Source organism: Phascolarctos cinereus, unplaced genomic scaffold, assembly GCF_003287225.1.
Source record: "Phascolarctos cinereus isolate Bilbo 61053 unplaced genomic scaffold, phaCin_HiC Scaffold_2;HRSCAF=192, whole genome shotgun sequence".
NCBI lineage: Eukaryota > Metazoa > Chordata > Mammalia > Diprotodontia > Phascolarctidae > Phascolarctos > Phascolarctos cinereus.
Window position 1 is genome coordinate 355,608,046 of NW_027555625.1, and position 27,218 is coordinate 355,635,263.

General features: G+C 35.2%; 1 protein-coding gene across 7 annotated transcripts in view; it reads right to left on the reverse strand.

Moving 5' to 3' along the window:
• MARK3 (microtubule affinity regulating kinase 3) overlaps window positions 1-27,218 on the reverse strand; it is a 128,362-nt gene that overhangs the window by 48,901 nt on the left and 52,243 nt on the right. For 5 of the 7 annotated variants that reach the window (XM_020971220.2, XM_020971218.2, XM_020971216.2 and 2 more), the window contains 3 exons: window positions 23,658-23,706; window positions 12,548-12,613; window positions 3,883-3,953 (listed from right to left, as the gene is read on the reverse strand). In XM_020971220.2, the coding sequence (XP_020826879.1) occupies window positions 3,883-3,953; window positions 12,548-12,613; window positions 23,658-23,706 (186 nt within the window). Of the gene's footprint in view, window positions 1-3,882; window positions 3,954-12,547; window positions 12,614-20,391; window positions 20,481-23,657; window positions 23,707-27,218 lie in introns of those variants that run through there. The other 2 variants (XM_078150396.1, XM_078150395.1) reach the window with 2 other exon arrangements.

The following is a 27,218-nucleotide window of genomic DNA, read 5'->3' on the forward strand; positions in this document are numbered from 1 at the left end:
AACTATGGAGTCTGAATGGAGACTGAAGCATACTATTTGCTCTTTTTTTTTCTTCTGTTTTGTTTTGTTTCTTCTTTCTTGTAGTTCTTCCTATTGGTTCTAATTCTTCTTTGCAATATGACTAATGTGAAAATATGCTTAATAGGAATGTATATGTAGAGCCTATATCAGACTGCACTCCATCTTGGGGAGGGAGGTGGAGAAAATTTAAAACTCAAAAGCTTATGGAAGTGAATGTTGAAAATTAAAAATAAACCAATTAATTAAAAAAAAAGACTAAAGAACCAATAAACAATGGGAGTTAAGAGAATTCAGGTGCAGATTTTTAACTGGCTTCAGTCATTTTTTGTATTCTCATATATGTGTATGTGTTCTTTCCCCAAAAGAATGTAAAGCCCCTTGAGAGTAAAAACTTTTATTTTTTTTGTCTTTATCTAAAATACCTAGCATAGAGCCTGGCACTAAGCAGATTAGATGCTTGATATGTGAATGAATTCCTCCTTCTCCTTTTATTTCAATAGGCCAAAGTTAAGAAAGTTGACAAAAAGGTTAGACCATCAAACAACCAATGAAGCGGGGAGAAAAAGAAGCTAAATGGTTTGAGAAATCTTGACTGCCTAGTCTTTAGGACTAAGAAAAGGAAAAAGGCTTGACAGATCCATCATTTCATGAAACACATAAGATAACAGAATCAGAGTTACTAGTGACCTTACAAGTTTATCCAGTCCACTCTCATTTGAGAATGAAGCACAGAGAGGATAAATAATTCCAAAGTCACAATGGTAGTAACAGACCCCAGATTTGAATCTAGGTGCTTTCCATCTTGTATTCTTACCTTTTTCAGTTCCCTACATTTAATTTCAGTATTAAGCTACTTTTCAATTTAGTTTCAACCCAAGTCTAGTTACTCAAAATTTTCAGCAGTAGCATAAAGAGCCCATGACATGGGGTTGGGAGAGAGCTGGCTGGGCCTGATTTCCAATTCTTACACTTATGAGCAGTATGACCAAGGCTAGTCACAATCTCCTTGAATCTTGGTTTCCTCACCTGTAAGATGAGGAAGACACCTGCAGTCCCCACCTCAGGGGTTTTTGAGGGCCAAATGAGAATGCATATAAAGGACTAATATGTGGAATGGTCTGGGAAAGACTTTCTGAAAGCAAAAATGTAGTTTCTAACTGGTAAACTGGAATAAGACTGTCTACCTACTACTATAGTCTAACAATTACACCATCAACAAGTAGAATCATAAAGCAATTTAAGGAAACTGAAGTACAGAAAGGTTGTAATTACTTGGTTTCACATTTAAAAAGGTGGCAGAGTCAAGATGGTAAAGTAGCTAGAAAACTGTACTTGGAGTCAAGAAGATCCGTGTTCAAATCCAGTCATTATATTTACTAGCTGCAAAACTCTAGCAAAGGCATTTAACCTCTGCCTTCTTCATCTGCAAAACGAGGATTTTTAATATCACCTACCATCTAGGGGTGTTGAAGATCAAATAAGATAATATTTATAAACAAATTTAATGAGCTAGTCATAATTATATCATAATTATTATATATAATTATAAATGCTAGTTATGATTATTATGATACTGATATCTTTTAACTCCAAATTTAGTGTAGTTTCCACTATACCTCAGCTGCCTCATCTAAAGAAAAAAGACGGGGGGGGAGGGGCACGCGCGCAGCTAGGTGACAGAGTGAATAGAGCTCTGGCCTTGGAGTCAGGAGGACCTGAGTTCAAATCTGGCCTCATATGGTTGACACTTACTAGCTGTGTGACCCTGGACAAATCACTTAACCCCTATTGCCACACCAAAAAGGCAATAAACAAACAAACAAACAAACAAACAAACAAACAAACAAATAAATAAATAAATAATGAAAGTTAAAAAAGAAAAGAAAAGAAAAAAGACAGTGAACTACAGGTAAGGACATATGGGTTCTGGTCCCAACCCTACGGCTTGCATTGTAGCTTTGGGCAAATAATAAACTGGGTCTTACTGGATAAGTTTCCTTATCCATAAAAAAAGAGATAAATATTTTATCTAATTTACAGGAATTTTATAAGGGGTGAGGAATAAAATAAAACAGGTCTTCCATGACTATACCTACTTTAAAGGAAGTCCCTGAGAAGCCCTTGTAGAAAACTCTGGGTTAGAGTTTCAAAATCCCTAATTTTAGTTCATGGACTATCTATATCTTTTTCATCTCCTCCTAACAATTGCACAATTCAAAAACATAATTACCTGAAGCTAGGTAATGCAGCATAAAAACTCAAGAGAAAAACTGTTACAAAGACAGTGGCAATATACATTATATAGGAGATCAAAGGAAAACAAAATCTGAGTTTTTTATTACTTTACATTAACATTCTATACCTTGTCACACAAATGAAAAAATAAAATTATACTATATGGTAATTTTCACCTACATAGCACTTTAAAGAATAATTTTGCTTGACCTGATGACTTGGCTCAACAAAGCAGTCCAGGTGTTAGGGTTAACCCCAAATGGGTAAGTTTTGGGCACTTCCAAAGTTTGCGGGCTAGGTGTAAAATTAAGTTCTTCTGGGAGTATATTTTTGCAATTTATCTGCTGCAAATTACAACTCTGTTCATCTAGGCAAATTTTTATAACTATATACACAGACAGATAACGGTTGGTCTCAACAGTTCTTAGGCCGAAAGGGACTTCAGCAGCCATGCAGGTTTAATTCCCTCTTTCTACTTCTGCATGTGACAACTATAATCTTAGCTTCTTCAGCGTGGCAGAAGGATTCAGGTAACAGTCACACAATGAGAAAATGGATTCCCAGGATATGGCAAACTATTTTATACTGGGCTAATGAGTCCAAGAAAGAAAATTAAAAAACATTCATACTAAGAATATTCCTCTCAGCATACTTTTATTAAAGAATCAAGGATATCAAAGAAAAGCCAGTCAGTGCCTATAATGATGTGCCAGGTGTTATAGATACGAAGACCAAAATCAACTAGTACCTGTTCTACAAGCAGCTTAACTTCTACTTCCTTTGTAACAATTAGATAAAGATAAGTTGGAGAAATTAAATTAGATGAACTCTAAAGTTCCTGCAATCCTATGATCTTATGTAGTAAAATGTCTTTCATGAATATCCCACTTTCACAAATATGAAAAGAATGAATGTTTGAATAATTGCTTTAGCCACTTTAAGTGGCTGGCAAGAGTATTCCCCTCAACTGAAGAAGAATGAAATCCCCTCCTCATGACCTGGCAGTCTTCATCGATTCCTGTTTCCAAAAAAATCTGGTGACCAAACTTCTGGTGAGTAGCCTCTACCAATTTGGTGCTGCTCCTCAGATGGAAAACACACAGTCCATTCTCCAGGGGGTCCATACTCAAAATTCCCTCCAGCTTGGTTGGACCTGACACAGCTTTTACTCTGCTGGCATAGCCTTCAAGAACCCAGAGCAACATCCCCACTATTAAGTATCACTGGAGAAGGATCTTTAGAATACCATGAAGTTATTGCTAGAGTTTCACAAATCCACATGCACACCAAGAATTGTCATTATGATCTTGTTTAGCTTGAAGAAAATAGGTAAAAATGACTGTATATTGCTAGTTTTTGAATGTATAGAGATACTTGAAAAACATTTACAAAATCACTTAAAAGATTTATAGAATCTTAGTAGTTTTTGGCCATCATGTATTATCTCAATCAATGAATACCAATTATACAACTTTCTTCAAGTCTAAGTAACATTTTGATGCTGAAAAGGAGTCTTCATGTTAAAAAAGGATGGAAACTACTCTTCTAGACCTCATAAATGGTTACAAAACCAAATAAAGGCTTATTAGCTTCCCAGTTTAGTTCAGAAGTGAACTTCATGCATACCTGTCTAAACTTAGCTCTGGCTTCCTTTTCCTTCATTCTTCCATGTGCAACCAAATAGTCAAACACTTCACCTATAATTGAGAAAAATAAAAGTGAGTAGAAAGAAGCCTACTGACACTAAAGACTTTAACATGAATTTTAAATGCTTCATCTCTAGCAATGCTTCAAATGCAGTTGTATGTCTAAACAAAAAAGATATAAAATTATAGCTACAGCTAGCTTTAAGCTTAATGACTATCATTCAGTTCTCATCAATAAAATCTAACAAACTTTAAAAAAAAATTTCCTTAAAATTACAGTCTGACACCTTAATAATGCTAAGATTTTTTTTAAGGCAACTGGGGTTAAGTGACTTGCCCAGGGTCACACAGCTAGTGTCAAGTGTTTGGTCTGAGGCCGGATTTGAACTCAGGTCCTCCTGACCTCAGGGCCAGTGCTCTATCCACTGCGCCACCTAGCTGCCCCCTAATATTTATATTATTCTTTAGGGTATGTAAAGCTCTTTACATATTTCAATTTGATCCTCACCTATAAGCATAAAATAACATCACTTTCCTGTGATATAGGTGATGTTATTCCCTTTCAAGAAATGACGAAACTAACAATATGAAACATTAAATGATTTGACAGAGGTCACACAGCTAGAGTCAGTATTGAAACCCAAGTTCTCCTGACTCTTAAGTCTTGAACTTCTATCCACTATGCTACTTAAATTCTCAGAATTCATATTTTGTGAGACATTCTATTTAATTTTTTTTTATCATATCAAAATTGAAATTCAAATAAAAGTTGACATGTTTATAAAGAAGATTCACTAGTATTCCTTCATTTCTTTCCCATGGCATTGTCTTTACTTTCCTTTTTATCTTTTGTTTTTGCATCACTTTCACTTACTAAAATATTCCTTGCCTACTCTCCTACCTAATAAGTCATCCCTTATGACAGAGATTTAAAAAGACGAAAGAAAGCAGTTCAGCAAAACTAACCAACCAATCAAACTAACAGCATATGAAATACTGAACACCTTCTTCATAAAAAAAGGGGAGGGAAGGAAGAGGGAGAATTTTTCTTTAGGACTAAGCTTAGTCATTACAATTACATAGCATTCAGAGTCTCTTTTTTGTCTCCTTTCCATTTAAATTTTTGAAGTCATTCTATACTCAGCTTTTGCTTTCTCCATTCCATTATGCATCAGTTTCTAGAAGTCTTTTGATGCTTTTCTGAATTCTTCATATTCACATTCATTTCTTTTGGGAGAGTAATATTCCAATATTCATGTACCACAATTTCTTTAGCCAGTCTCTCAATGGGCTCCTACTATGTTTTAAATTCTTTGCTACCATAAAAAGTTGTCGATTTTCTTTTAAAAAGTTATCTATCTGAGGCATTTAGGAGTTTGTTTACAGACCATTTTTGGGGACCTACAAGAGATACTTAGAAGATATAGGATTAGGAATAATACCAAATGAAGATCAAATTTAAATGAAAATGGAATGCTATTAAAACCGTGAACAGGAAAATGTCAATGACAACTGACTAGGATACTACTTTTCAGCAACACAGCTACACCTACTTCATGAAGTAAAGCATAACTAAAAGTAGCCTACTTATAACACTCAAATAAAGTCTATCAAAAATAAAATTAATAACATTTTTTTGGCATCAAAAAACTGGAAATGATGTGGGTGCCCACAGTTTAAGGCAGAACAAATTGTGATATATGAATACAATGGAATACTATTATTCTGGAAGAAGCAGTGAACATAATAGATTCAGAGCTATGAGAAGAGATGAAGTCACAGAGAGCAAAAAGAAACAAAAACAAGAAAACAGAACTAAAACGAACATCCACAGTGATTACAAAAATGTAACAAAGCAGATCATCACAGCAACATGAGAGCAACACTAGAAGACAGATTAACTGTCAGATAAACTCAAATTAACTGAAATGTTAACTCTCAGTCCTGGAAAACAGATGATGAAACACACATCTCCACTCTCAGTAGGAAGTAAAAAATCTACATGTGTAGAATGTTGCATAAGCCATCAAATTTGTTGATTTTGTTTAATTAATTTTCTTTGTTATAAGGAACTATTTGAAGTGGTGGTGACAGAATATGGCACTAAGAGATGACACTGTTTCAGAATATCCCAATTTAACCAATTCCTTATTAATGAAGAATCATTTTTGCACATAATGCCCAAGACCTGTTCAATGATCTAATTCACACAGTAGCAACACGACTAAAGACTGGAATAATTAAATAATAGAAAGGAAAACTTCAGATTTCAAAGCAAATTCAGTATAGTCTGAAAAAGGACAGAAGAGAAGGACACTAAAATATTTGTCAAAATCACCATAAAAATGTGTCTCCTACTATCTCTGAATCTCTAGGTCTATACCAGAAAAGAATTACTAAAGCATTAAATATTTAACTATTTCATACTGCAGATATTCTTCTTTAAATTCAAAATCTGTATACTTTCTTGATTGTTTTAATTTAAATTAATAACATTTGGGGGGACAAATAAAATGATTGTTTAAAGTTACGATATGCTGACTCATAACAATTCATATACTTTAAATGTACAAAGAAAATCATACATGAAGAAAAACCAACAGTTTAAATAGTAGCTCAATAAAACATTAGTATTTCTGAAGTGTTTGAGCTCTTTCAAACATGGTGTACAAAGGCAAAAGAAGCGATGACAAGTAAGTCAAATGTGCACTCACGATTTGAAACAAAACTAAGTGGCTTCTGTTTTAGTAGCGGTAGATAAATCAGTCTATAATGTTTTATAAAATCTATAAAATTCTGTCAAATCGACAGGATACCAATGAAATAAAAATGGAATAACATCTGTAGAATACTGTGGGGAACCTAAAACCGCATATAACATTACAATTTAGGAATTGGGTCAATTGCATCAGGATTTAAAATCTATTTATTAAACATGTATTATTAAATTTTTTAAAAATGTAGTAATCATTTACCAAGCACTATGTTAAGTATAGGGAATACAAACAGAAATTCAAAACAGTCCTTGCTCTCAAAGAGCTCACACTCTAATAGGGAAAAACAACACATATGAGAGTTTAACGGCAGGACAGATGAAAAAGCCCTCAAGGCTGGCATGATGGTAGGGCATGGGCAACGTTCAAGGGTCATTAGGGTGCAGCTGAAGTGCAGATGGCAATGTCCAGTGGTCCAGAGGGCATAGCGGTTAGGTTAGACAGGGTAATTGTGCAGTCAACCCTTATCACCAACAAAAGTACATTTAGAGTAGCATTGAAATGTTGAAGAGCAAGGCAAAGCACTCTTTTATTTTGGCCTTCATATTCTTGCAGGTAAAAAAACCGAGCTGTATGGAGGCTACCTAATAATGTCTCTCCAGGCCCCAAAGAATTCATAGTTATAGGTAGGAACTAGACCAATCCATCCTGCCCATAACAGCTATGACGACCAAAGATACTCTGCTACTGACTAAGACCAAGTGAGTGGTGACGGGCTATTAAGAAGCAAAAAACTACAGTTGTTCAATCCTGTTTCTGTTGAAAAACAGAACAACTGTTTGAATTCAAGCCTGACATCCAAAATGTCAACTGGACTGGAAATCTCTGCTTTAAGAGGCATTTGAGATTAAATACATTATCAAGGATATGGCAAACATCCTTCCTAAAATTATTAAACCTGATGACTACTTGCAATGATTTCCATGGACAAAAATATGATCCAAAATAAAATTAAAAAGCACTAATAAACTTTATGAAGTCTTGGGCAGGATAAGCTCTTACAGTCATAAGTGATGTTTTTTTAAAATGCTGTAAAAAAATAAAAATAAAAATGCTGTCAATGGAAGCAAAAGCTTTGGAAGAGAAAGGGAGATCTGGCAAGGGAAAAGCTAAGCAGGAACACAGGCTTACAGATTTACAGTTATAACGGGCCTTAGAATCAAAGTAGTTCAATATCCTAATTAACGAATGAAGAAACCCAGAGAAGTAAGGTAACTTGCTCAAGGTAACACAAGCTTATATGTTACTGCTCCTCTCCTCCTTGCCACAAGCTATATACCACAGAAACAAGCAACAGTGTAAAACTAAAGCTGTCCTGATGACCCATGACTGGAAATTTAAAGACAACATCCAAGTCCAAGGCCTCATAATTATATACAAATGAACAAAGTATGGATAACAAAATTGGACCAGACATCCTAACACAAGGAGGCAAATTTAACTTTATATGTTATCAGACAGGGAAAGATGGAATCAAAAAGAATAGGATAAGTAAATGAGAACTGACGGGTAGGAGAACAAGTGAAGTAGACGACACTCAGGCAAGAGAGGAAGTATGGTAGGGATGACATCAGGGTAAAGATCAATAGAGGGAGAAGTGGAAGTAGTTTTGTCATCTCAATACATGCAGACAAAGTGGACAGAAAGCAGCAGTGTAGTATAGTGGAAAGGTTTCTGGACTCAGAATCATGAAACCTGAATTGAATTTCAGCTCTGCTATTTAATTAATGCCTGTGTGACCCTGGGCAACTCACTCAGCCTCTCTGGGCCTTAGTTCCTTCACTTACACAGGAGTTGCACTACATGATCCTGAAAGTTGCTTCTGATTCTAAGTTTACATTCCTAGGAAAAAGTGTAAATAAGTCAAGCGAAGAAAGATCACAAGAACAACATGAAGGTACATGTTACTGTAGGGATGAGAATATAAATTACCCAGAATCTGTCAGAGTTCACTCTGTCAAAAGTAGACCAAATGATAATGTATTTTCTTTTTTTTTTAAAGAAAATTTCACTCTTCAAAAGTAAGAAACAACCAGTGAGGGGTATTTCTAAAATCTGGGACTGATTCTCACCAACAAGGAGGAACTGTTAACTAGGGTAGAAATAATGGGAATTCTGAGAAGTGATCACTAACTATATCTTAGAATTTGTGACTGTGAAGAAAAGGAAAGCTAAGCAAACACCCTAGAATTAGGCAGAACCCATCCGAATGTTACACAGAAAGGAGCGTTAAATCTCATGCAGTAAAATTTTACAGAAACCAATCCAAGAAGGATAAAAGATGCTCTCAAGAATGAAAATTTTAAAACAATTCTGATGAGAAGGAAAAAGACTTGTCTATAAAGAATAATGCAGATGTGTAAAAAATTCACTGACCAAATCACATTTTAAAATGAATTCTGGGCATACAAAGAAAGACAAAATACAATCCCTGTTCTCAAGGAGTTCACTATCTTAATGAGGGAGACAACATGCAAACAATCATGTATAATTAAGATATAGAGAAGATGAGAGATAAATTAGAGGAAAGGCATTAGTATTAAAGGAAGAATCACGAAAGGCTCCTTAGAGAAGATAGGCCTTTAGTTGGATCTGAAAGAAACCAAGGAAACCAGGAGATGAAGATAAGCAGGAAGAGAATTCCAGGGTATGTGAGACAGTCAGTAAAAATGCAGTGTTGGGAGGTGGAGTGTACTGCTTAAGGAATAGGAAAGAGGTGAGTGTCACGGGATACAAATGGAAGGGAGGTAAGGGCAAGAAGAAGAAGAGAAGGAAAGGATATTATATTTGATCCTGGAGGTAAAAGGGAGCCGCTGGAATTTACTGAATTGGGGAGAAGTGGTGACATGGTTAGACCAGCACTTAAGGAAGCTGAGTGGTGGATAGACTAGAACAGTGAGCGACTTGAGGTAGGAAGATCAACTAGAAGGTTACTGCAGAAATCTAAGCATGAAGTGCTCTGGGCCTGCACCAGGTTAGTGGTTTTGTCAAGAGGACAAAAGGCAGGGAAGGGTAAAAGAACAGTAGTAACTTCTGAAGATTATAAGTTCAATTTTGGATACAGTGAGTTTAAGTACATGAAACCTCCATTCAAATTATCCAATAGGCAAATTGGATAGAATTTTTTTTTTTGCATGACAGCTAGCAAGAATGGGTGAATCAAGTAAGGATTTCACTTTTTGTTTTTTAGAAAAGATTTACTAGAGTTATAGTTTAAGGAAATGCTATAGATAGTTTATTAACAAAGTTTCACGGTAAAGCTGTAGAAGATAGAGATGTCAGCTAGAAAATAGTACACATATACGGTTCTAGAACGGATTATATAGTTGAACCCAACGTGTAGTCATTAATGGTTTGATATCATTTTTGAAAGTAGAAACTCTGTTCTGGGCCCTATGCTGTTTAATATTTACTAATAACTTGTATAATGACAAAAATGGAAGGCTACCAAATTTATAATGAGGAATACCTAATAGATAACAGTCGAGGTCCAAAAATATCTCAGCAGATTAGAATATTAGACTAAATCCACCAAGATAAAATTTAATAAAGCTAAGTATAACATTTCATATAGGAATTCAAAAACTCAACTTCACAAGTAAAACACTGGGCATCTCCTGACAAAGATGTGGGAGGTTTTAGTGGATTGCAAGTTCAGCAGGACCTTCCAATAATAGGGTAACAGTTCAAGTGTATTCTGTCACGGTCATACTACATAGTGTGTTTATTTTAGGGTATCAAAGGAAGAGCACCAACCATCTGGAGATTTCCAGAGAACTGTACACAAGCTGGGATCCTGAGATCATGAGTACAAGCTACAGAAAGTGGGGATGGTTGGCTTGAAGAAGAAAATATTTAAGGGGAACACGCCAGCTATCTTCACATTTGCTGAAGGGAGGCAGTAGTTTAGGTGTAAGAAAAAATCTCCTAACAATTAGATGCAGTTCATGTCTATAGCACTTTTAAGATTTGCAAAGTCCTTTCTTCCCAAAAACCTGACAAATTAAGTAGTGCAAGCACTATTGTCCTCATTTTACAAATGAATGAACTCTGAATAGTTAAGTGATTGGTCCATGATCACACAGTTAAGTGCCTGAGGTAAGATTCAAGCCTAGACTTCATGCTTCCAAATCGAATGCTATATTCACTACACCGTTTTGCCTCTCAGCTCCAATGCAGGATGGACTATCTTAGCAGGTATTGAGTTCTTCCTCAGTAAAGACCTTCTAGCAAAGGCTGAGTACTGAAAAACTTGTTTAGGTATGGACTGGACTAGGTAGATTTTTCTAAGCCCATCCAGTTTTTCTTTCAATGCTGAGACTGTCATTCTGTAAGAAGTGATGCAGCAGTGTGGCACATAAAGAACTAATCCTGGATCTACAACTAATTTGCTGTATGACCTGGGGCAAATTACCACTTCCCAAGGCCTTAGTATTAGATGTTCTTCTCTTTCTTGATCTAATAAAATATACGCTATTTAATAAGAAGGTTAGAGGCAGCTAGGTGGCACAGTAGATAGAGCTCTGGCCTTGGAATCAGGAGGACCCAAGTTCAAATCGGGCTTCAGACACTTGACACTTACTAGCTGTGTGATCCTGGGCAAGTCACTTAACCCTCACTGCCTTGCGAGAAAGAAAAAAAAGGTCAAATACATACATCTATGAAAGGAAAGGTTATATAACGAAATAATGTTCTCTATTACAGCAGATAATCCAGTGGCAACAGCATTTAATTGATATGGTTAAAATGAATCAATTTTCATCATTTGCCACTTCAGAAAAATCCTGTACATAATAAAAGAAAACATCCTGTCCATATACATATTCAGTAGTTTAGAAAACAAAAGAGAAGTAAAACTTGTATATGTGATGACTCTTTCTTTCCGCCTCTGGGTTCAGAACTTACAAGTTCATTAAAGAAACAGTATTCATTAACTGCTTCTGCCTACTGGTTCTATAGAATGACTATGAGATTATTAGAATGTACTCATGACAAATAAGATTTTATAAAAGAATAAAATTTCAATGTTTTCTGGAATATATTATAAATTAACCAGAACTCTATAAAAAGTTCAAGAGAAGAAAAACTTAACTGGTTAAAAGGAACCAATTTTATAGAACTGTTATATATAAAAGTAAAATCAGTAATCAACTACTATATATTTAATTCAGTATTTCAATAGCTCTGTGATACTCTAGATGTCAGTATTCCTCTCCTTGATACAGACAGAAATTCACCCATGCCTTCTTATCCTACAATTCTTGCCCATATTCATACTGAAAGCACTTTAGCCAAATGTTTGTATTCATATAACCTTGCATTTCAGTTAACTAATAGACAATTTTACTATTTGTCATGATCCCTGACATTCTAGGGAGTACACAGTATTAAAAAGAAATTCTGTAATATTTAAAATACATAAAAGATTACTGCAGATCATACTAACAAAATTAATCATGTAACTGAAAGGAGAAGCTAGCAACACAAAATAACTTCATTTTTACAAATTGAATTTCCTAAAATAAAAAAATATATATATTTTGGTTTTTCCTTAATATCTTTAAAAACTCATGAGATTTCTCCAGAGACATACTAAAAAAAAAAAAATCACATAAGCATTACCTACTGAAAATGCCCAGGGAATTTTCTTAAATGGCCCTCAAATATGCTAACTTTGAATTTTAAAGGAAATCTTAAAAAAAAAATAAGCATAATAGCTAGATAGCTATGTCTATATGTCTACGTGTCTATAATCTATGGATTATGTGCTTTCCTAACTGGAGAAATAATATTTGTATTATTTGTAAAATTTGAATATTTGTAAAATAAAGAACACATAAATGATAAATATGTAAAAACAAATATACTTACCTCCACTTGCATACTCCATGATTAAGTACAGTGTTTTTTCAGTTTCAATTACTTCAAATAACTTAACTGAGGGGAGATTAGGAAAAGGAAGTAAAATTTACTAACAAAATGAGCATATACATTTGTTTTCAGCATTATTCAACAGCAATGTTGAAGGTAAATGTATGTGAAGGCCTAGATATGTTGAAAACCTTAAGTTCCTGGTTTTAAGTAGATTTTTTCCCTTTTAAACAGTTTTCAGTAACTGATTCTTCAAAAAAAATGCCAACTGAGTCTTTACTATGTGTGTGTATGTATATACACACACTTCAGCAAATAAAAAGATTGAAATCAGATATACCATAAACATACAGATTACTCTGAGTACATTCTAACAAATTCACTTTGCATTAGCAGAGCATGATAAATATTTAATACTGACTCTTACCTGTAAATTTTCTTCACACGAGTTTGCTACTTTCTCCTCAGATTTCAAAGGAACATAACTCTTTCCATCCTCCAATACCATCTCTTATATACACATATACACCTTAATAACAGTACTTAATATTTCATAAGCTTCGCAAACTAATTTAACAAACATTTAAGCACCTACTATGTGCAGTGATCCTGCACTAAGTACTTAGGATAGATAATCAAGGTGCAAAAAATTTAGTTAGCACCTACTATGTGCCAAGCACTGTGCTAAGTGCTAGGGATATAAAAAAGAAAAAAGTGAGATGGTCCTTGATCTCAAGGAACTCAAAGTGTGGGAGACAACATATTAAAAAGTTCAGCTGTAGACCAGATGGAAAGGCCTAGAAATCCTAAGAATACAGGGAGGTGGGGTGAATGGTAAGGCCCAAGGGTCCTTAGGTTACATTAGTGGGTCAGACATAAGTGTCAAGAGTCTGCAGGGTACAGAGGCAGGGCAGATATTAAGACCTGGTGGTCCTCCATCTCCTAGGAAGGAACAGAATCAGTGGTTCTTCCTTCTACTTCAAACCTTGACAGCAATGTAAGCAATGAGAAGAGTTGGGAAGGGTCCTCCCCCTCCTGCTGCCAGGCTTCACCTGGCAGTCCAGGACAATGCTGTGTTGACTGGGGGAAGGATGTTCCAGTGGTAGCAAGAGATAAAAATCTTATGGTCCCTACATGCAATGAGCTTATACTTTAATAGGTCAGATTTGTGTATGACATAATGTGATGTGGGCAAAGGAAAAATTCATATGAAGTGATACAAGAAAATTTTGATGAAGAGAGCACTTTCTGCTGGGAGCAGGGTTAGGGATCGGGAAAGGTTCAATGGATGGCATACATGATTATCTTGGCCAAAAACTGAAATAAAAGATCTCAACAGGCAGAAAAAGGAGTGTATTCCAGGTGTGAGGGGATAGTCTTTAAAAAAAAAAAGTTTAAGAGTTCAGTTAACAGGTAGACAGTATGGCCAGAACATAGAAGACATGGACTAAATTTGTATGGCATAAAGCTGGAAAGGGAGGTTGGACTCTTATTGTGGTGGGTTTTAAATGCTAAGCTAAGTGTCTATTTTATTTTAACTGAAAAAGGGAACCAATGAAAGGGAAATATCATCAGACCAGCAATAGGAATATTAATTTTACAGTGAAAAAATGTACTGAAGAAAAGATGTACTTGAATAAGACACTCCCATTTCTTTAAATGAAATGAGAAAAATACCTTTTGGCCCACTTCTACGTGGGCCTCCTTTACTTCAGGGAGGTAAGGGATATAAAGAAAGGTCTGAAGTTCCTAAATTTAAAAAAAATATATTTTGGTTTTTCCTTATATCTTTAAAAACTCATGAGATTTCCCAGAGACATACTAATAAAAAATCACATAAGCATTACCTACTGAAAATGCCAAGGGAATTTTCTCAAGTGGTCCTCAAATACGCTAACTTGAGAGAAATGAGAAAAATGTACTGAAGGAGGTGGGGAGATGACAAATTATAACAACAGACAGGGGGGATGAGACCCTGAACTAGGGTAGCAATGGAGTGGCTAGTCTACCATTTCTATAAGCTCACAACTCACAACTTCTCTTATTTCAGCTTTTGGGATGCTAATTAAATTACTGGTTAAAATATTACTGGTTGAGTTGTGAAATTTCAATTGCTCCACAGAAAACAAGAACCTATAAAGTAACTATTCTGGAGCAAAAGTTGAGAGAAATGGAAGGTACTGTACTACGATAAATGGGAGAGGGGTGTAACCTTAGGACATATTGGTTTTCAGAGAGAATTAATTAACTTCCTATGAGAATGAGGGTCTTGCTCTATCATTTCCCTTAAGTATAGAATATTCTTCCTACTTTTACCAAAACTAGCAAAAAGATACACTATGGTAGCCTTGTATTAGAAATGTATAAATTCTAAAATAAGAGTCATGAACACATGGAAATCTACAAAGTCAACATTTTGGGTAACATTTCCACCTTAATTTTTCAGCATGTCAAATTAATAAAAATTACAATGCAGGCTAAATATTTTCCAAAGTCAAGATGAATTGCCTTCACTTAGGTTTAAAAGTTTCCAGTAGACAAAAAAATACTTAGGAAAGCAAATGTCTACCTTTTATTATGGGATGTCAACAAGCATTTATTTAAGTGTTTACTATATGCCATACATTGTGCTAAGTGTGGGGGGAAACAAAGAAAAGCAAAACCCAGATCCTATCATTGAGGAACATACACTCTAAAAGAGGAACAAAATATAAATAACCAGGCACATATAAGGAATATACAAAGTAGATAAAAAGTAATGAGAGGTGATGGCATTAGCAGCTAGGGGGATTGGGAAAAACCTCTTGCAAAGGTGGATTTGAGCTGAGTCTTGAAAGGAAGCCAGGGAAACTAGGAAGCAGAAGTGAAGGGGTTATAGCCAGGTATGGAGAGGGGAAACACAAGTGTCTTATTCAAGGAATTGTAAGCAGACCAGTAGGCTTAATCACAGTGTATGGTGAAGCATTAAGTGTAAGAAGTTTGGGAAGGTAGAAAGGGGTTAGGTGTCCCTTTCAGTCCAAACAGAGGACTTTATATTTGACCCTGGAGGTAACAGAGAGCCACGTGAACTCATGAATTGAAGAGGTGATGTGGTAAGACCTACATTTTAGAAAAATCACCTTGAAGCTGAGGGGAGGATATATTAGAGTTAAGAGACCTGAGCCAGGGAGACAAGTTAGAAAGATATTGCAATAGTCTAAGTTATAGATGATGACAGTGACTATGAGAAAGGGACTGATATTTTCTGATGCTTTGATACGTATTATCTGAAGCAACCTCCTTTCAAAGGCTTATTTTGTAAACTTAAGTTGCCAAGAAATAAACCACCACTGAAAAATGGTCCTGCATTTCTTTTCTTTTTTAAAGCCAAAGAATTAGACTCCAAACTCCTTTAAAGCTAAAAACAGATATAATACCAAATAACAGAAATTGTGGAGCCTATTTTAAAATCATCTAGATTGCATATCACTCAATGATTTTGGTAAAGTGTTTGGGAAAGAATCAGGCTATCACCAAAACAATTAAAAGACATAATTTGAAATTTAAATCGGAATAGTGAAGGGTGACAGCAATAAATTGTTTCCGTTTTTATATAATGAAAAATCAAAACAAGATGTTCCCAACCCCACCAAAAAAGTATCCTGTATAATTCTTCATTTAAATATACAGTATATGACCATAACAGAATGCTATATAGTATATAATCATAACAGACATTTTGATAGCTCTTGGTTCTGAATTTAAAGCAACTGTCATGCCATAAGAATGATTTCATAATCTAAGCTTTTTAAAGTTAATTAAACCAGAATCTCACATAAGTTCTTTAATTTTAGCTTTGATTCTTTAATTGTCAATACTTCAAATTTCACCTTTTAATCAACGGTCACTCAAAGTACCATAATACTTACTTAGCAACATACAGGAAATGATGAAGTCATTGACATACTAATTCAACTTTTTTCAAAATGTGAAATTCTGAGTCAGGAAATTAATGGTACTAGAATGTTGATTAGAACCTTGGTATAGTAGATGAAATAAATACTTATATTAAAAAAATCACAGCATGAATAGATTCTTTGGCTTATCACCATTTAATAAGTACTACAGTAAAGCAAAACTGCATGGTGTTGTTTATTGTAAAAGCTCTCATGAGATATTCACAATATCACAAATTTTAACTGACCTGTAAAAAAGTTAAGGCTTTGGAAAATTAAAAACATAAAATCTAAGTTAATAGTAAAACCCACTGTGTCTTTAGTTATTTGTACTTTTTTTTTTAAAGAATGGCATGATTTAAAACAGGTGTGTTTGTATATTTTCATGAAGTTCCAATGATGCAATACATTTTCTCCATGCAGTATACACAGTGGTCACAGAATGAAATTTCCATTGTGCCTAGACAGAATGAGCACTAAAAGATACTGGCTATGATGCTGTTATATATAGTATTGGATCATAGGATTTTCAAATAGGAAAGGATGTTAGAGATCACTCTAACCCAAGGTGCCTCATTTTATAAACGAGAGAAAAGAAGTCTAGAGAGATTAATTTGCCCAAATCACATAAATTAATAAAGAGACTGAGCTGGAAAGGATGGAGTAACATAGGGATTTCAATGCCAGAAACTCAGGGGTCATTTTGTCCAACAAGAATACACTCTATAATATCCAAGGTGGTTATTTCCACCAAAACACTTCCAGGGATAAGAAGTTCTTTACCCCTGAGGAATCATATCATAATTCTGAATAACTCTAATTGTGAGGAAATTTTCCCCTTATGTTAAGCTGAAATCTGCCTCCCTGTAACTTCCATCTATTGCTCCTTTTTTTTTTTTTTAAACCTCTGGAGCTAGAAGCACACTCTTGTCCACTGGAAGCTTAGAAGATTTATAAGAGGCTATTGTAATGGTAGAGAAAAATGGTAATGAAGGCTTGTTCCAGGATGGTATTCATTGAAAAGGAATAAAAGACAAAGTGAAAGAGATTACAGAGGTGGTATTGATGGGTAACAGACAGGATATCAGAGATGAAAGAGTAAAGAATCAAAGATAACCCTAAACTTCTCAGATATGGGAGACCAGCACAAAGGTGGGGAGACCAAGAGGAAAAGCAAAACCCTTCTTCAGTCCCAATTTCCAAAATCATTTTAAAAAAGGATTTATATTAATTTTTGTTGATAAATCTTTATATTTATATTACTTTCATTTAGAAATATATGCCACCTTCTCCCTGAGGGCCATCCCTTATAACAAATAAAACAGGGGGGGAAAAGCTCAGCAAAAAGAATTCATCAACCAACTTTGACACTATATGCAGTGCTGAAGGACAATTATAGTCCGCTATCCTTGCAATGAAAAGAAAGAGGTACATTTTCCACTCTTCTTCAAGGCAAAATTTAGTTATAACTTCATAGCACAGCAGTTTTGATTGGAAATGTTGCTGCTGCTCTTTCCATTTATATTGTTTAGATTACTGCAGTCATTGTACATGTTGTTTTTATGATTCTGCTTACTTGACTTTGCATCAGTTCAAAATTCTGCCTTGCTTCTTTATAGCAACATTCTATTACTTTCATCTACCACAATTTGTTTAGCTATTCTTCAAGCAATGGGCATCTACTTTATTTCCAGTTCTTTGCTACTACCCAAAATACACTTACAAATATTTTAGTGTATATGAGACCTTTCTTTCTATCCTTTACCTCCTTGGAATATACACCTAGCAATGGGCCAAAAGGTATGAATGTTTTTGTCACCTTTCTTAGCATTCCAAATTGCTTACTAGAATGAATGGGCCAATTTGTAGCTATGATACTATCAGTGTGCTTTACAAAAAGTGTACAACCACTGACCATTCCCAACTTGTATCATCTATATCCATTTGTTGGGTATAAGGTAAATCTGCAGTTATTCTGATTTGCATTTCTTTCACTAATGATTTGAAGCCATGTTTTATATGGCTGACTATAGATTGCTATTATTTACTGGAGAACTGTTCATTAATTCCTTTCACCATTTATTCATTAGGCAACCATTCCTGTACCGGGGTGTGTGTGTGTGTGTGTGTGTGTGTGTGTGTGTGTGTGTGTGTGTGTGTGTGTGAATGTGTGAGTGAAAGAGAGTGAAAGCGAGAGAGCGCTATATAGATATAGATATAGATATATAGATATAGACATCTTGGACACCAAACCTTATCGGAGATAGCTGATGAAAACACTTTTTTCCTCAATGGACACTTTCCTTCTTATCCTAGCTACATTGATTTTGTTCATGTAAAAGCCTTACAATTTCATGTAACTTAAATAATCTAATTTATCTTTTGCTATCATTTTGGTCAAGAATTCTCTCCCCATCCATAACTTAATTCTTTACAGAATGGCTTCCAAACTCATCACTAACCTAAAACAGTTCCCTCTTAAAGTTATTAATGATTTAATTGACAAAAATAATGGCCTTTTCTCAATCCTCTTCCTTCTTGATCTCTCCATCACCTTTGACATTGCCGATCACAGTCTTCTTGATATTCTCTTCTCTCTAAATTTCTGTGATACTACTTCAAATTGTTCCTTCTTTTAGTTTCCTTTGAAGGATCTTTGTCCAGGTCATGCCTGCTAACTGTGGGTACCCCTCAGGGATCTGCCCTGGAGTCTGCTTGTCTTTTCCCTTTATACTATTTCACTTAGTCATCTCATCAGTTCCCTTGGATTCAAGTATCATCACTGATGATGATTCTCAAATCCTAAATCCTAACTTTCTCCTAACCTCCAGTCTTGACTCTCTACCTGCCTATTACATATCTCAAACCGGATGTCTTATAGACATTTTAACCTCAATATGTCCCAAACTGAACTCATCATCCTTTTCCCAAACTATACCCCCTTCCTAACTTTTCTATTACTGTTTCCTAAATTTCCTTTTACCGTCATCCTCCCAGTCACCCAAGCTCACAATCTAGGTGTCATCCTCAATCCTTCACTCTTACTACCCCTCCCCACACATCCAAAGTAGGGGCAAATACTATCCATTTTACTTTCCTAAAATCTCTCAAATGCTTTCCCTTCTTTCCTTTGACACTGCTATCATGCTGGTGGCAGCCCTACCATCTTGCACTTGGACTACTGCAGCAAGTCTCTCCCCACTCCAGTTTATCCTCCACTCATCTGCCTAACTGATCTTCGTAAAGCCCAAGTCTGACCAAGTCAACCCCAACTACTCAATAAATTCCAATGGGTCCAATCACCTCTAAGATCAAATACAAAATCCTGTCTTAAGGGCACTCAAAACCCTTCCCCTCCCCTTACCTATCTAGTCTTCTTAGATCTTACACCCAAGACATATTCTGAGATCCAGTGACGCTGGCCTCCTTGCTATTCCTCATAAAAGACACTCCATCTCTCCCAACTCTGAGTATTTTCACTGGCTGTCTCATGCCTGGAATGTTCTCCCTTCTCATCTCTGCTCTCTGGCTTCCTTCAAGTCCCAGCTAAAATCCTACCTTCTACAAGAAAGCTTTCCTGACTCCCTCTTAATGCTAGTGCCTCCCCTATATTGATTATCTACTATTTATCCTCTATATATCTTGTTTGTACATGGTTGTTTTCGTATTGTCTCCCCAATTAGGCTGTGAGCTCCTTAAGAGAAGGACTGGTTTTTGCCTTTCTTTATAGCTCTTGCACTTACCACAGTGCCTGGCACACAGTAGGTGCTTAATATGTTTATTGACTTTATGACCGACAGCTATGAAAGCCATCTGATCTTCTCATTTTTTCTAGTGTAACCTTAAGTATTCAGGTGTACATTATGGCATATGGTATAAGATGGAGTTTGAAATCTAATTTAAGCCAACCTGCTATCCAGTTTAGGTGGACTTGAGGTCAAGTAGAACTGAGTTCAAATCTTGTCTCAGACACTAGCTGTGTGACCCTGGGCAAGTCTTCACTTAACCTCTGTCAGCCTCAGATTCCTCATCTGAAAAATGGGGAAAATAATAATAGCACCTACTTCACAGAGTTGTTGTAAGGATCAAATGAGATGTGTGAAGTGCTCGGTAAACCTTAAAACACTATATAAATACTAGTTATTATTCAGTAATAAGTAGGGAGGTGTTTGGAGGAATTTATGTTGTCATTTATGCAAGCTTTCAAAGATTACAATGGTTCAGTAAATGCATTCACCAATTCTTTTAGTACCCTGGGATATAGAGTCTATCAGGGACTGGCACCTTGAACTTATCAAGGTTGGCTAGGTAGCCCTTTACTATCTCCATAGTTATTTTGGTTTTCAAGTTCCCATTAGTCATTTTTGTTTGGTTCTTTACAATTCTCAAATTCGTTTCCTTCATGGATCAAACAGAAGAAAACAAGAATTGCACACTTCTTCCTGATCCCCATTGTCTCCAGTCTTTATCCCATCCTGAGTAGTAGTCCTATTCCTTCTTTGATCTTCTTCTTTTTCTCTGCATAGTTTAAAATAAAAACAACCTTTCTGTCATCCTTAATATTCCCATAGGGCTATGATGCTTTTGTTTTAGTTTTCTTTTAAAATTCTTTTAAAATTTGTGTCTATATCTTCTTTTCTTATCACCTTAATTTCAAAATATATCCCTTTTCCTATTCAATCCCCTGTGAGTCATCATCTGTTGCAATGAATAAAAAAGAAAAAAAAAATCAGCTCAGAAAAGCTAACCTACCTATCAAGTCACACTAGTACACATGCAATATCCCTAACACATTTTCTTCCCTCTCCCCTCAACCTCTGCAAAGAAGGGAGAAAGATACATTTTCTTATCTCCGCTCGGGCCAAGCTTGGTCATTATACTTATAGAGACTATTCTTATCTATTCATGCTTGTTACCTGACCTTGCTTCCATTTCCTATATGCATATTTAAGTTCTCGCCACATTTCCACATTGGTATCTTCAAAGAACTCCCTATATTCCAACTCATCAGAACTGTTTTTTGTTGTCAGCCGAATTTTATTTGGGAAAATTAAAACTCAGTAGAACTGACTTTGATGTAGAATTTTAGTCCATGGGATTCTCATCCTTTCTTCGAATCCTTTGAAATCTGCATTCCCAAAACTTACAGCGTACATCAGATTATGGTCAGCCTTCCTCTACTCTATGACAAATTTTAAGATAAAATAGCTATGTCCTCTCAAGGTTAATATCACTTCTGCTTTAGCAGCTAGTTCCTCCTAATGCAGAATCAGGTCTGGAATGACAGTTCTCTTTGTTGATTCCTTTGCTTTTTGTAGGATTAAATTATCATTAAGAAATCAATTCCTCTACTTTTACAAGAAAGAGCTTCAATAAATGTCAAGATAAATGAAGTCCTCCATCTACTCATGTCTCCATGCTAGGCTTGTGATCTGCTTCCAGAACTCATCTACTTCTTCTGTCTCGATGGTGTACAGTGTTTTCAGATATAAGACTAGTTCATTTTGTTTTAATTCTTCCATTAACCTTTGCTCTAATGTCCTCCAGTATGTTTTTCCCCTTCAAGTTTTCTAATTTTCCGCAAATGAATATAACTTCTTAAATATATTACATTACAACCCCCCTTTTACCTAGCTGGTTGCTTCCAAATAAGGAAGAATCTTCCACAGCCATATTACAAGAAAAAGCACCATCCTTCAAATCTTAGAACTTTTGAGTTCATCTGGCTGTTAAATAAACTTCTGCAGTTTTGTATAGTCTTCTGAAGCCATGAGGTTCCTGGGGGCTCCTTTTTTGGACACGGCTTTCTAGGCATTATTACTACTATTGGAGCTCAAAATCGCCGAAATACATAGTACTCTCCTCTCTCCCTCTTCCCAAAGGGAAGCCCTTTTGACTAGATTTGCTGGACTCCAGGCAGAAACATTTTATCAGCCTTTGATAGTTAAGATTGCTATTCTTTTTATATTTTAACATACAGTCCCAAAATTCAAATCCTGTTTTAGACACAATTTCACTAACCAGCTGTTTTGTTCCCAAATGTGCCTTTTCTTTTCTGTTATATTTATCTTCATTTTATAGCAGTGAGAACATCCCCTAGCCATTAAAATTCTCAGTTTTTTGCCTAAAACTTTATAATCCTTAGTAATGCTTTCTAGATTTCCTTCTGGCAGTATCACTTGCACCTATGTGTAAAACCAGAAGTAAGTTGTGCTTCTTCCACTGATGCAGATTGCAGCTTATCCATACCTTAACTGACTATGGCAGCCAGTTTTTCTATAAAGTGCTTTTGTGAACTTAGCCATGCTAATCCTGGCGTGATCATTTTTATTGAGGAAAAAAATCATTTCCCACTGTTTCAGAAAAAGAAACCCTAGTTTCTGTTCTGTCTTCAATTATTTAAGATACATATATAAAAAATTTTTTTTCAAGTACTGAAAATATCCAAGTAGTGAGATACTTGATTTTCTACAAACTATATGATTACTTGAAAATACTAGCTACTTTTAAAACAGTGATTTCACTATGTCCTATAATAATTTTTTAACCATCTTTTGTTTACTTGCTATATGGCCACAATCCTATCTGAAATATGAATATGACACATGAAAATAAGGTTTACACAAAATAAAAAGTAGGGATGATTGTTTGCTTCACAAAAGAGGTTACACTAAGACTTTTTTTAACTTCTAATTTCCTTAGTGACTTAAAACATGGATTGATACAGAATAACTTTTCTGGAATGTTTCTTGCATAAAGATACATTTATAACAAATTTCCATCTCTGTGTTTCTTTTCTCTCTATCCAACAATTTATAAGAATTAATGGTTAGGGTAAAAGACCTGCAACAGTGACAAATGTGGCACATGACAAGTAGATTAATCCTACTTAAAATATTCAGCCATATACAAAACGACAGCATTTAAGTATTAAATTGAGAAGCATTTAATACCTAATAGCTTACTATGTCAGGGCAAGAACTCTACCAACTCAGAGACAGATCACACATACTCTCTTATGTGAAGTTCTAGAAAATCAAAGCCATAACAGTTTCACATTTTAAGAAAACGTAATCATAAAAGGGCCACCTTTCTTGGAAGAGACATCCAATTTTGAGACATGCCTTTCCAGAATGCATTTGATTCAATAAGCATTTAAAATAAAACAAAAGTACCTATGTTTGGATGGTTTAAAATCTTCATTATTCTTACTTCTCTGAAGAGCTAAAAAAAAAAAAAAGAAAAAAAAAAGAAAAGAAAATGAAATATGTAAAATTTAGTGAACAGGCTATCACACTGGTACAGTACAAAATTCCATAGGCAAAAATGAACACATACACATTCCTTTCCTAAAGAGGGATTACTCTGATTAATTTCAAATATTTAGTATTTCTTGCCTATGACTAACTTATAAAATAGGGATAGCATTAGTATAAATTTTAGTTGCTAACATAAAAAAGTCTAGGATCATATAGGACAAATGACATTTCTGATTTCATCTTGATATTGGGGTAACAGTATTAATTTTTCAAAATGAAAAGTTTCTGACCAAATTTGTTTTACATATTCAAGTTCCAACTACTAAAAAGAGGAAACACTACTATAGTCAAAGTGAGTTTTACCATCAACATGTAAGATCTTGAATCTCAAAACAAAATATTTTAAACAATCACCAGAATCCAGACTAGAAAACAACAGTAATGAGGGAAGAGGTTTCACAAAACAAGTCATACTAAGGTTCTTTTAAACGTCAAACTTGTCTGGTAACTTAAAATTACAATTTGATGTAGAAACACCTTTTCAAGACCATATCTATGACATAATGAAAGATACATTTGTAAACTATAACAAATCCATCTGTATGTATCCCTTTTCTCTATCTAAAGTAAGAGTTTTTTTGATTAGGTTACAAGCCAGCTTCTAAGAGACACTTGCTCATATTTTTAAAAAAACAGCAAAACTCACTATTTATATCCCCATTATCACCAAAGCTGAATCTCTGCATTTTTCTAGAGATGTCCAGAGGTAGGTTGGACTAACTTATATATGAGAGAGGGCAGTGTGGGTTCCATAACATACAAGAAGGGTGCCGTTCCCAAACTGCCTAGACACTAGAGTTACAATTTGATCTGGATACTTGCTTCTACAAATTAGACGGGAAATATTTAATAAGCTCTCGATAAGTACAAACGAATGATTAGGTGTCATAAAGACACACTCCCCTCCACCCTCTGGCCAAGTCTAAGATGTGGTCCATGCCCTCCAATACCTAACAATAAAATTGGAAAAAACACTAAAAACACATAAAAATTACTATGAAAGAACTGAATAAAAATATAAGAAGGGTCAAATATTATAAAATCATAGGTTAAACTTCAGTCTTATGCCAGTAAATGCTTATCATTTCCAACTAGATGTCCAATAGGAAGACTCAGAACATTCAAAACAGAACCCATTACTCCCTTCCTTCCTAACTGGATTCCTGGCTTCTAGACTCTTCCCCTCTCCAATACATCTTTCACAGAAGTCTCAAAATAATCTTTCTAAAATGTACCCTATTTAGTGCCAGCTTTGAAAGTGATCTATAATAAGATTGTAAAGTACCTTCAGAAAACATCATGATAAAGAAATCTGGTAGTATGCTTCCCTGATACAGGACAATACAAACTGGGCAGCTAGGTGGTGCAGCAGATAGAGCACCAGGCCTGGAGTCAGGAAGACTCCTCTTTGTGAATTCAAATCTGGCCTCAGTCATTTACTAGCTGCTTGGCAAGTCACTTAACCCTGTTTGCCTCAGTTTCCTCATCTGTAAAATGAACTGGAGAAGGAACCTGCAAACCATTCTAGCATCTCTGACAACAAAACCCCAAATGAGGTTTCATTTCATGAAGAGTCGGACATGACTGAAAATGAGTGAACAACACTTCTTCTCATAGTCTTCAAGGATTATGAAAAGCAAGACAGAGAACTCAGTAACCCCAATTTTAAACATCTGCTACCCTGTTTAAACAATTGATAATGGATAATAATTGGGGAAGAATAGAAATCAGATTTTTTTAAAATTCCTAAATTAAAATATTTTAATTCCCAAGCAATTATAATGGTACTTTGATATCCATTTACATCTGAATAAGAGCCCAGAGCAAAATATAAGGTTTTACATTCTTCATCAGAGAACCTGAATTATTCATAACTATAATAATAATAATAACAACAACAACAACAACAATAATAATAACAATAATATTCATTCTGCATTCCTTCCTTCCCTCAGCTGTTCAAAAAAGTAATTTATGGTAAAAGTTACTCACTGCACCAACCTCTCCCCCTTAAAAAAAAAAAGGCCAACAATTAAAAACTTTTGGAAAAAGTAATTTTCCTAAAGCACAAGTTTGACTGTTATCATTCCTCTGCTCAAAAGTCTTCTGTGGCTCTCTATTACTTTTAAGGATAAAATGTAAACTACTTCACAATCTGGCTCCAGTTTACTCTTCCAAGTTTCTTTCACAATACTCCCCCTTCAAGCACAAGTTTCGGCCAAACTTAATTACTTTATTAGCAATTTCTAGAGTTCAGCACTCAAGCTCCTACCTTTATATCTTTGCCTAAGTGCTTCCTCAGGCCTGGAATGCATTCCCACCTCAACTCTGTCCACTTAAAAGTGAATCCCTAGTTTCCCTTAAGGCTCAGCTCAAGTCCTACCTTGCATTGGAAGCCCTTCCAGATCCCTCTATGTTGTTTTTAACTAGTTCTGTGTTACAGACCCCTCTGGTGAAGCCTATGAACCCAGAACAGTGTTTTAAAATGAATAACATATAGGTTTACAGAGGCAATCAGCTACATTGAAATACAGCTATAAAAGCAGTACTTTAAAAAACCAATTCAAAAATCCCAGCCCAGGTAAAAACCTCTGTTCTATTTGTTGGTGCTCTCTCCCTCTTGAAATAATCAAGTATTACCTAACTGTTTACAGTGTAACGTAAAAGCCCCTTGAGAGTGGATTATTTTTCTTGTTTCTGTATCCCCAGTGTTTAGCAATGTACATCACACAAAGAAAGGCTTAATAAATATTTACTGCTTTGTATAAAATAGATTGATTGGAGAAGAATGAAACCGATTTAAGTTAAAAAGGGCTGAGAACTACTCAGAAGTGGCCCTTCCATTGTTCCTGAGGGTTAACTTAAGGGGGTTTGGAAAAAAGTGCAGATAAGTGATAATCTGAGAGTTTAATGGTATATATACCATAAGAAGTATCTGTCACTATTAATTAGAGCAATTACTAAGGCTAGGCCTAATTTTCCTGGTCTCTAAGGACTAAAAAAGATGATAAAAAGACACAGCCTTAAAATCTGAGAAGAGAGAAATCTTTGATAAAGACTCTATGAGTGATTTTGTGAAACTTGAGAACTGGCTTTTTGTTTTTGAAAAATAACAAAAACCAAAAAAACTTTAATAACCAAACTTAAATTTCTAAACAAACAAGAAAAGATGTACCCCTTCCTTCTTTGCAGAAGTGGGAGACTGAGCATGGAGCACTTCATACACTGTCAGATTCAGGTGGGGTGAGGGTTAGCTTATGCTGAACTGGTTTTTCCTTTTCCTTTCTCTGATGCTTGGTTTTATTCTTTGTAACAAGAAATGGTTCTCAGAGTAGAGGAAGGGGAGGGATACATTCAGAAAAGGCATCAACACAATTTTAATAAATATTTTAAAAGACCAACAAATCAGTAAATCAT